The 10,879-nt window shown below is 40.2% G+C and overlaps 1 protein-coding gene and 1 long non-coding RNA gene across 12 annotated transcripts in view; one reads left to right on the top strand and one right to left on the bottom strand.

Moving 5' to 3' along the window:
- Positions 1-10,879, bottom strand: part of DPP6 (dipeptidyl peptidase like 6) — a 1,140,747-nt gene that overhangs the window by 406,678 nt on the left and 723,190 nt on the right. For all 11 annotated transcript variants that reach the window (XR_003306682.2, XM_026447005.2, XM_026447006.2 and 8 more), the window contains one exon: positions 640-738. Coding sequence is in view for 10 of the 11 variants with exons in the window: in XM_026447005.2 (XP_026302790.1) it covers positions 640-738 (99 nt within the window). In the remaining variant the exon portion in view is untranslated. The remainder of the gene's footprint in view (positions 1-639; positions 739-10,879) is intronic.
- Positions 1-10,879, top strand: part of LOC113219713 — a 36,410-nt gene that overhangs the window by 5,249 nt on the left and 20,282 nt on the right. Inside the window, exon 2 of the long non-coding RNA XR_003306683.1 lies at positions 4,480-4,525. This is a non-coding gene — a long non-coding RNA (uncharacterized LOC113219713). The remainder of the gene's footprint in view (positions 1-4,479; positions 4,526-10,879) is intronic.

The raw sequence follows: 10,879 nt of genomic DNA, 5'->3' as shown, positions 1-10,879 counted from the left end.
TTCTGAACCAACACAGGCATTCTGAACACATGCCTTCTGCCCCCAACTGTATTTTGTTCTGTTGTTTTTTTTAAAAAAATCCCCCACACAAGGAAAGTAGATTTAATCCAAATTAAAGTTCAACAGGGAAAATAAATGAATCTGCATCTGCGTACGGCACTCCATGGTTCGTTTGGAAGCTATTCTACAAGAGCCCCGTGAGTCGCTTTTGGTCCTTCTGCCTAACAGAAAGAGAGCAAGAGAACAAAAGGGAATGAAGATTGTGGAGAAGGAAGGAAAGCTCACCGTGCCCTGCACTGTTCCTGTTGCTAAGCAACACCCCACAGCTCCCCCAGGGAAATGATGTCTCTGGTGTCTCTGGGAGGTGGCACACGGAGGACACGTCTTCAGCAGACCCATTGCTCACTGAGTGAAGGCTGTGCGGATGCTTGGGAGGCAACACCATTACAAAAGCCTGATTTCACCAGATACACACTTTCATAGAATGATAATCTGACGGTGATCACAGCAAAAGCTCTGTAGATCCCCTTTTGTGGCCAAAGGGGGAAATCTGAGAGGCAAATTACCAGACCCAACCTATTGAAAGTGGGGGTGAGGCGTGGGGAAGCAATGTCCCCTGCATGAAGGACCTGGACTTACCACTTATCCACTTAGCCTCGGGGTCATGAATTTTGAAGTCTTCACTGAAGAGATCTTCCACAGTGACCTTCTTCTTTTGAGACAGACTGTTATCTTCCGCTAGAAAAAAAAGAAAGAGTTAAACTTGTTTCATAATTAGTAAGATGCGAGGACCATAAACATTGATTGCCTTTCATAAACAGTATGGATGGGAACACACATCATGTCCATCAGTGAATGTGGATAAAAGCCAGTCTCGCATTCTGTTTTTAATTAAACTAGCAAAATCCATGCTAAGGAGATCATGATTCAGTAGAATAGCATCGCGCCTCCTCACCCACACCTGCAGCATGTAAGTGATCGTATTTCTTAGTATGGAGGTAAATAATTCTTTCAAGATTGGTTTATGAACAATAGGGTGGGAATAGTTGAGAGGAAGGTAAGGATATCCAGAATGGATCTCAGTCATATGATGTAATTGATCATTCATGAAGCATTCATTAAGTGCAACATTTTGACTGCTGGGAACTCAAAGACACAGAAAATATTCCTTAGGTCTTCATTCTCCATAAGCATCACTTGTCCCTGGCTGTCTCTGGATTGTGGGTTAGTTCTTGTTCAGACAGGATAAAACCCCAGTTATCTGTACACAAACTACCAGATTCTGACTTGCCGCATCTCAGTTACAAGGTTTAGGAGTAAGCACTTGGGATAAGCCTGTGAACACACTCAGCTAATGTTCATCCTAAGAGGAGATGTTTAGTTAATGGCACCAGTGGATGAGACTTTAAAAATCTGAGAGCTTTTATCCTGTATTTCCAGGGGTCAAAGCTTCTAGAGTTTTTGCTCCTCCTCAGAAGAGGCTCTCTCCATTAGAGGCACAAAAATCCACTTACTGACTTTGAAAAGACACAGGGCTGCCAGCTTGCCTGACCTGTGAGCCTACAGGCCAGGCCATTCCACCACCTTCCCTTCTGTTATACTAATAAGAAACTCCTCTGTATATTAACTTGACCATATCTGTTAGGTATTATCTACCTAGGATGCTTATTTACTTCCCTGCCCTCTTAAATACAAGATGCTAAATACCATTGCACATTTTTTTTCAAAGACGTCCAGTTCTCATTTCAGCAGTTTCCTGTTGTGCTGTTATGTGGGGTGATCTTGGTGCTAACTGAGGTGCATTATGTCTGTGTGCATTCCACATTCAGGGTCTGTGTGCATTCCACATTCAGTGGCTTTAGATCTGTGTGCTTTTGTGTTTCAATGTCTGGCGGGTATGTCTGTTTCTTGTTTCAATTTCTGGCTGTTACACTTTTTCGACTGTTACTGTTCTTGATCTTGACAGAACCATTTGCCTTTTTTTTTCTTTTTTTTTTTTTTTTTTTTTTCTTTCTTTTTTTTTTTTTTTTTTTTTGAGCAGCAGCAAGATTTATTGCAAAGAATGAAAGAATAAAGCTTCCACAGTGTGGAAGGGGACCCGAGCAGGTTGCCCCCATTTGCCTCTTTTAATTTTCTGTTTTGAACTCTCTGGCAGGTTAGAAAAAACAGAAAGAAATTTTGTTAGGATTACATAAACATATAAGAATAAATAATCTCTAAATAAAATATTCAAAGCTTCTAGGAACCTAGTACATTGCATGGGTTTTATTATGTCACTTTTGGTTTCTTCCTTTTGGGTCTGGATGTTGGCAAATTACTGAAGTTGTCAGAAAAGTCATGTATTCCTTTGTGCATTGATTGATCTCTTGAATATCAAGTAGGGTTACTGTGGTTAGCAGTCTTTTGAAAATTACAGAATGCTGCGACTCAAGGTGGCCTTATTGTGAGACTTGACTGTGTATGGAGCTATCCTGGGTGCTGAACATAGCACATTAAACCAAACCAAGTTCTTTCTTCGCTCTAGGAGCTTTCTAGGTGTGGATGAAGCAGCCCCACGAAAAGGCACAGGGCTTCAAACATGATGCACTTCCATATACACGACAATAAATGAGAATTTTAAAAATTACTAGACATTGATCTAATAAAGTTACACTCTGATCTTACAATTAAGAAGTCTTAAAACTTTCTGAGACATTCTTAAATACATGGTCAGAAAATAAATAATCATGATAAAATTTACATTTTATCTGATTAAACTTCACTATTCAAGAGTGATTCTAACCACACAACTTAAGGTATCTATGTGTCTCATAAGAAAAAACATGTAAGACTGCCATTTAAACAGACTTTGGAAATAAAAGATGAAAAGGCAATGTATTCACTTTCTGAAAATCTTTCTATTTATACATGTATTTTATTTTTAAAACTGTAATTTTATTTGTTTTTTAAAGATATTTTTAAAACACTTAAGACTTCTATATAGGGAAAGTATGTGGTGCAGGCATTATGTTATATGCCATTAAAAGTGTTCCATTCAAGCCAGGACATGACTCTGTCCTTAATTAGCTCTGTCTCCTTAAGAGACTAACTGCTGGCTTCTCTGGACCTAGATGGCTCATTGGCACATTCAACTGATATCTAATTCATTGGTTTATGTTTTGATTCATTCCCAAAATCATCTGAGATAATGACAGGCACAGGTGACTGCCACATTCCAGAAACCACACTGAGCCCTGAAGAAGAGAAAGGCCTTATACAAGCTCACAGAGCAGTGGAGCCAAAGTGGAACGAATGACCAGAACACAGCAGGGATGGTACCGAGAGGAACAGGGCTCGTCCTGCTAATATGGAAGCAGACTATTAAATAAGAAGGTGGGAGGGATTCCAGGAGAACTTGCTGAAGGAAAGAGGCTGCTAGCCAAGATAAAGGTGAGAGAAAAACATTCAAGCTAGGAAGGATCGTAAGGGCAGGAAGATGTCGGTGGATGCAGTATTTTCAGGAGATTGTGTGTGTTGGCATTGGCATGGCAGACAGTGTGAACAGGAAATTCCTAGAGGGGAGGGAGATTCTCTCATTGTATTTGATATTCTGAAATTCCATCAGAAAATGCCCACTTGTGGATTTTCTTTAAAAATTCTGCTTAACAGTCAGTCATATTTTCAGCTGAAAGACTACCTTTCTTCACATCAGGAATACTACCAATAATTATCTCATAAAATATGACTCCTCCAGCATTTGGTCCCCTCCTTCCAGAATCCCAGCTGGGCTGTGCCAGAGCTTCTAGGTCAGTCCCCACACCTTGGGCTTTTTCTTAAGTTTTTCTACCTTTTTATGCCTCTGGGAGTATTTGGATGATTTCTTCAGTGCAGTCTCCTAGCTGTCAAGATTTTAATACACCTAGACTATTCTATTACCCAACTAAGGATTTAAATTTAAAATAATTACATTTTAATATCTAATATGTCTAAATAACCTTTTCAAGATCATCTACTCATATTTTATAGTTTCATGCTTCTTTAGTAGAGTCCTAGTTCTTTGAAAAATCTAAAATGTCATTTTCTGTTTTCCCTATTGATTTAAATTTCTTTGGATTTTGGTTTTCAGGTATGTTGGGTCGGTTTCTGCTTCACAGGGGGATGTTTTCTGCAGATGCCTTGTGGTTCTTGGTCGTAAGCTTCTGTCTTACAAGTGTTCTGGGTTTTGAGAGGCCTCTGGTTGGGTGGTCCTCAGGCAGTTTTGAGATTCTGTCTAGGTAACAGCTCTAAACTAAGTCTTAGGTGACCATTTCGGCTGGAGCCCTTTCCTCCAAATGGGTGATGTGATCTGAGGCCTTCTGACCACGAACCCCATTTTCAGGCAGGGGCTCCATGTACCCCTGGTCTCTCATGAAAACCAACCTTCCAAGCCCTCCTGTTGTGCCTGACTTCAGTCTCTTTGACTTGAGGATGACGGAAATTTGGCCTTCTCTCCTGCTGTAGGTTTTTTTCTGTTCCTTCCTGTGAGGATGCCTTCCTGAAGATCCAGGTATGTGAAGAACTCCTGCTCTTGTTTTTGAGAAAGAAGCAGCTATGCTTTTGTTTGCTTTTTTATTATTATTATACTTTGTGTTCTAGGGTACATGTGTACAACGGGCAGGTTTCTTACATATGTTTGTTTGGTTTTTTTTTTTTTTTTTTGAGACGGAGTCTCACTCTGTCGCCCAGGCTGGAGTGCAGTGGCCGGATCTCAGCTCACTGCAAGCTCCGCCTCCCGGGTTTACGCCATTCTCCTGCCTCAGCCTCCCGAGTAGCTGGGACTACAGGCACCCGCCACCTCGCCCAGCTAGTTTTTTGTAGTTTTTAGTAGAGACGGGGTTTCACCGTGTTAGCCAGGAAGGTCTCGATCTCCTGACCTCGTGATCCGCCCGTCTTGGCCTCCCAAAGTGCTGGGATTACAGGCTTGGGCTACCGCGCCCGGCCAGTTTGTTTGCTTTTTGAGATGGAGTCATGCTCTGTCAGACAGGCTGGAGTGCAGTGGTACAGTCTTGGCTCACTGCACCTTCCGCCTCCCACATTCAAACGATTCTCTTGCCTCAGCTTCCTGAGTAGCTGGGATTAAAGGCACCTGTCACCAAGCCTGGCTAATTTTTGTATTTTTAGTAGAGACGGGGTTTCACTATATTAGCCAGGCTGGTCTCGAACTCTTGACCTGAGGTGATCTGCCCACCGTGGCCTCCCAAAGTGCTGGGATTACAGGTGTGCGCCACCATGCCTGGCTGTAGCTATGTTTTTTGTTATTTATTTTGCTGTCACTTCTACATACTTGCCATCAAAACAAGGAACATTTCTGTGCTCAATCTTCCTTCTTAAACTGGAAGGCAACATAAAGTTGGTGATACAAGAAGGGGCAGTGGCTTTCACTGTTTGGATTTCGTCCCAAAGGCAATTCAGGGATCACTGAAAAATAAAGTTCCTTCCGGCCCTTTAGCTTGATATATTACAGAAAACTCCATGGCACTGCAAATTGACTTGGCCTGGTTAGCTCACCAGCATGTAAAGGCATGCTGAAATCTGCAGTGATGTAGTTATTCTTTACGGAGGCCAATGTGTAATGCAAATTTCTCAGCCTCCTTTCCCTTCCTCAGATATTTGTTAAATAGTAAAATTCCTGGAGAACCCTTTGGAACTCCTTCTCTAAATATTTTTAATACCAGAAAACTAGAAATAAATCCCATCACCCGAGCATAGCTGCTGGAGGGGCATGCAATTCCTGCAAGTAGAGGTGAGCTACCGACAAACTCAGCTTGATAACAAAGAAAACCTACCCAGAAGAGTCCAAGACCTTCTGTAAGGTTCTGCTTTTGTGAGCAATTTGGAATAACTGACAACTCTAAAGTGCTTTATAGTCTTCCAAGTGCAATGATATTTATTATTTCTCCTGATCCCCACCATAACGAGGAGGAAGGAAGGTTACACTGAGCTACTGAGAGGATAAATGACTCTTCCAAAGATGTGAGAGGAATCGGTTGGCAGATGTCAAGCATTAGGTATTTCCAAAACTCAAAGGAGACAAGGGCTTGGTGGGCTTGCTTTACAGGGGAGACAGACCCCCAAGCTGAGGCTCAGAGTAAAGTACTCTTTGTATTTAGAACAATTTGTATGTTATTCCTACAAAATGGATACTATTTGTTTGCTTCCTTACCAACACTTCACAAAAACAGGTGGAAATCAAAGAAGCTGTCCGTTTTCCAATGTCTGTACCATTAATTCACAAATTCCAATGAGATCACTTTTGCTTAAAAATAAACCACTGCATCCTGTTCTATCAGCGATGGACCCAACACAGATGCTGCTAAGTAACAAGGAAAAAGCTCAATGAGAACACAGGAAACACATCATTTAGTTCTGCCAGCATATTTATTGATTGAGTACCCTGTATCAGGCCCTGTGGATGCTGGAACAAGACTTTCAATTATATTGCTTTCTTTTTTCTTAAAGTAAAAGAGATAGAATCCATGCTATGTGTTGCAGGTGCTATTCCTATTTCCTTGGTAGATTCTTATCATAATGAAAGAATAAATTTATATCATGCTATACCATCAAGAGATTAGAAACAATAAAATTTAAAACCAGGTAGCATGTCTGCAAATCACCATATGAACCTTGTGGATTTCGACTGAATCCTGAATTAAACTGTCCCACTGGCAGATTGTTCACCATATGAATCCATAGGTCAGAGCTGAGATGGTCACATCTCATCCATACACAAAAACCCTAGAGACAGAAGGAAGCCACGGCAGCAGCTGTGAGTCAGGGGAACACTCTCTCTCCTTACAAAGAGTGAGATTTACTCCAAAATACATAAAAATATATTTCTCTGAAGAAATCTCTCTAGAACCATCCAACCCCAAATGTAAGAAATGAAATAACTATTGTTGGGATAAGAATTGCATTAAATAATCTTGCCTGAGTGATGCTAGAGGAGCTACAAGAAAATGTACAGTCAATACCTCTTTACAATGTGTGTGGGTGTTTTACTTTCTGAAAGTTGATTATGTTTTCTTTTCTGCCACCAGGAGCTACTATCAATGAACTAGTTATTTGCTTTCAAGTCTATTTCCCGTACTAGCTTGATATTTTCCTTTCCTGTTTTAGTTAGGAATTGCGACTTCATCTCTCCAAGGGGCCTGGCAAACAGATGTTCCGTCCATTTCTTTTGAATGAAGAAAGCATTTATTTTAAAAATCTGTGCCTTTGCTTGTATTTCTGCTTACTTTTTTGTAATGTAGCCTTTGTGTTACTAAAGTGTATTATTTATGGTTATACTCCAGATTTATGTCTATAAAAAGTCTCACAGAGATACTAATTTATCTTAAAAGCTTTTCCTTACAAGTTCACGTCTTCAAATCATCTAAGAAAACTGGTAGCATAATACCAAAATTAGTCACATAATACTTTTTATTGAAATCGTAGAAACTAAGTCATCAGCATTATTCAGCACATCTTATGAACTAAGAAATTGTAGTTATGCTTTATTTTAAGCTTCTAAATCAAATACATCAAAGGTATTCATTGCCTCTTCATGTCCTTACCTCCATTCTTTTAGATCTAGGAAATAAACTGAAACCTTAAAATATATTCAGCAGCCTGTTTGCTTTAGTGAGTAACACCATTAGGCACCTGTGACTTCACATATGTGGATAGGTTGATATATTTTCCTACCTAGTTTATTCCTTTCTTGACACCTTTATTAGAGATAAAATTTACATACCATAAAACTTAGCCATTTAAAATCTACAACACAATGGTTTTAGTATGTTCACAGAGTTGTGCACCATTACTGACCTAAATTTGAAACATTTTCATTACCCCCAAAAGATTAGCACAACAATTAGCAGCACTCCCCATTCCCCCACATCTCTCTTCAGCTCTTCGCAACCAAAAATCTTCTTTCTCTCTAAACATTTGGCTATTCTGGACATTTAATATAGATGGAATCATACAATATGCATTTTGTCATGACTGGCTTGTTTCACTTAGCATTGTGTTTTCAAAGTTCATCTATGTTGTAATATGTACAGAATGTACCAGTACTTCATTCCTTTTTATAGATGAATAACATTGCAAGCTAATGATGTTGAGCATCTTTTCATGCACTTACTGGTTATTTTTATATCTTCTTTGGAGAAATGTGTCACTTTATTCAGATTATAAAAAATGCTGAAATTAAGAGATTCACTGTCAAGAAAGATACTGCCATCCTGAGAGCATGGGTGAAAAACCTTTGCTAATACCTTGAAAGATCAAAAGGTCAGTATTCAGTCACACAAAAGGCCCTTTGAAGAGCTTAAATGTGTGATTCACAGACCCCAAAGCTCTCTTAGCAGAAGCCAAACATAGAGATGAAAGTATCTAGAAGAATCCTAGGGAAGAGCCACTTGTCTAATGGAATGAATTCCCATGACATACATAGAAGATGCACAGATTCTTAAGAATTTATATCTGTAGAAACATTGCCAGCTTGGACTGAAAAGGAGAGAGGGAACATGAAACAAATAAAGGCTGTTGGACTCTGTATTAGCCCATTCTCACACTGCTGTAAAGAACTACCTGAGACTCGGTAATTTACAATGAAATGAGGTTTAATTGGCTCACAGTTCTGCATGGCTGGGGAGGCCTCAGGAAACTTACCATCGTGGTAGAAGGAAAAGGGGAAGCAAGCACCCTGTGACATGGTGAAAGGAGAGAAAGAAAGCAAAGAGGGAGGTGCCACACTTTTAAACAAGCAGATCTCGTGAGAACTCTATCACAAGACAGCACCAGGGGGATGGTGCTAAACCATTAGAAACCACCCCCACGATCCAATCACCTCCCACCAGCCTCTCATTCAACACGTTAGGATTACAATTTGACATGAGATTTGGGTGGGAACACAGAACCAAACCATATCAGACCCCCAAAACTATCAGGCAGAAAACATGCTTATAAAACTACTCAGCTACAAGCTCAAGCCGCCATTCATGAAGAAGGAGGATGACTCCCAGAGGGCAGACCTGAGAGCCCTAGGATACTATTCCCAAGCCTGTAAACCTAATGCAGTTTCCCCAACTGAATTTGGAAGTTGTTTGGAACTAGTGACTCCTTTTATTCCCCTTTTTGAACAAGAATGTCTATAACTGTCATTCTATACTTGTCCCACTACTGTGTTTTCCTCTCCAGTTTCTCAGACCCACTGTAGAGATGAATTGTGCTTTGGATGGAGTATACCCAGAGGCCTACTCAAAACTCATTCAGATGACTTCAATATTAAAATCTGGGAACTCTGAACTGATGAGATCACAGACCTTTGAGTTGATACTATAACAGGTTGAGATTTCTGAGGACCTTGGGGTGGAGTGAATGAATGTGCTTTATATATGAGAAGGACGTGAATCTTTGGGGGTCAGAGAACAGAAATGTTAGGTAAGACAGGGCCATCCCAAAGATGTCCATGTGCATGGGTATTATGTACTCAATTGTACCTACCAACACATCCATATGTTGACACCCTAACCCCCAATATGATTCTATTTGGAGACAGAGCCTTTAAGAAAGAAACTGAAGTGAAATGAGATAAGAGGGCGAAGCTCTAATCTGGTAGGACTAGTGTACTTAAAAAGGAGGAAGAGAAACAAGAACTCTCTTTTCCTCTCTTCATGCACACATATGTGCACTCACAGAGAAAAAGCAGGGAGAGGATACAGCAAGAAGGTGAGCTCTGCAGGCCAGGAAGGGAGAATTCACCAGAAACCAACCCTGCTGGCACCTTGATCTTGGACTTCTAGCCTCCAGAAGTGTGAGAAATGACATTCTGTATTTATTTATTTATATTATACTTTAAGTTCTGGGATACATGTGCAGAATGTGCAGGTGTGTTATATAGGTATACATGTGCCATGGTGGTTTTCTGCACCCATCAACCCGTCATCTACATTAGGTATTTCTCCTAATGCTATCCCTCCCCTTGTCCTCCACCCCTGACAGTCAGAAGAGACCAAAGAAAGAATAAAGAAGGATGTAGTATGCCTACAAGATCTAGAAAAGAACCTCAATAGGGCAAATATAAGAGTGGTTGGCTGAATCGGGAGGTTGAGAAAGAGAGAGATAGAAAGTTTATTCAAAGGGATAATAACAGAGAACTTCCCAAATCTACAAAAAGATATCAATCTTCAAGTACAAGAAGGTTATAGAACACAAGCAGATTTAACCCAAAGAAGACTACCTCAAGACATTTAATAATCAAACTCCCAAAGGTCAAGGATAAAGAAAGAATCTTAAAAGTGGCAAGAGAAAAATAACATACAATAGAACTCCAAAACCTCTGGCAGCAGACTTTTCTGTAGAAACCTTACAAGCCAGGAGAGAGTGGCATGGCATATTTAAAGCCCTGAAAGGAAAAAAACATTTATCCTAGAATAGTATATTCAGTGAAAATATCCTTCAAACATGAAGGAGAAATAAAGACTTTATCAGACAAACAAAAGCTGAATGATTTCATCAATCCCAGACCTCTCCTACAATAAATGCTAAAGGGAATTTTTCAGTTTGAAAGAAAAGGATGTAAATGAGCAATAAGAAGTCGTCTGAAGGTGCAAAATTCCATATAGTGACTACACAGAAAAACACAGAATATTATAACAGTATAGCTTGGATGTGTTAACAACTCATATCTTGAGTAGAAAGACTAAAAGATGAACTGAAAGGCCAGGCGCAGTGGCTCAAGCCTGTAATCCCAGCACTTTGGGAGACCGAGACGGGTGGATCACGAGGTCAGGAGATCGAGACCATCCTGGCTAACACAGTGAAACCCCGTCTCTACTAAAAAATACAAAAAACTAGCCGGGCAAGGTGGCGGGCGCCT

This window comes from Piliocolobus tephrosceles, chromosome 8 (genome assembly GCF_002776525.5).
Source record: "Piliocolobus tephrosceles isolate RC106 chromosome 8, ASM277652v3, whole genome shotgun sequence".
Classification (NCBI taxonomy): domain Eukaryota; kingdom Metazoa; phylum Chordata; class Mammalia; order Primates; family Cercopithecidae; genus Piliocolobus; species Piliocolobus tephrosceles.
This window is presented reverse-complemented; position numbering and strand designations above follow the sequence as displayed.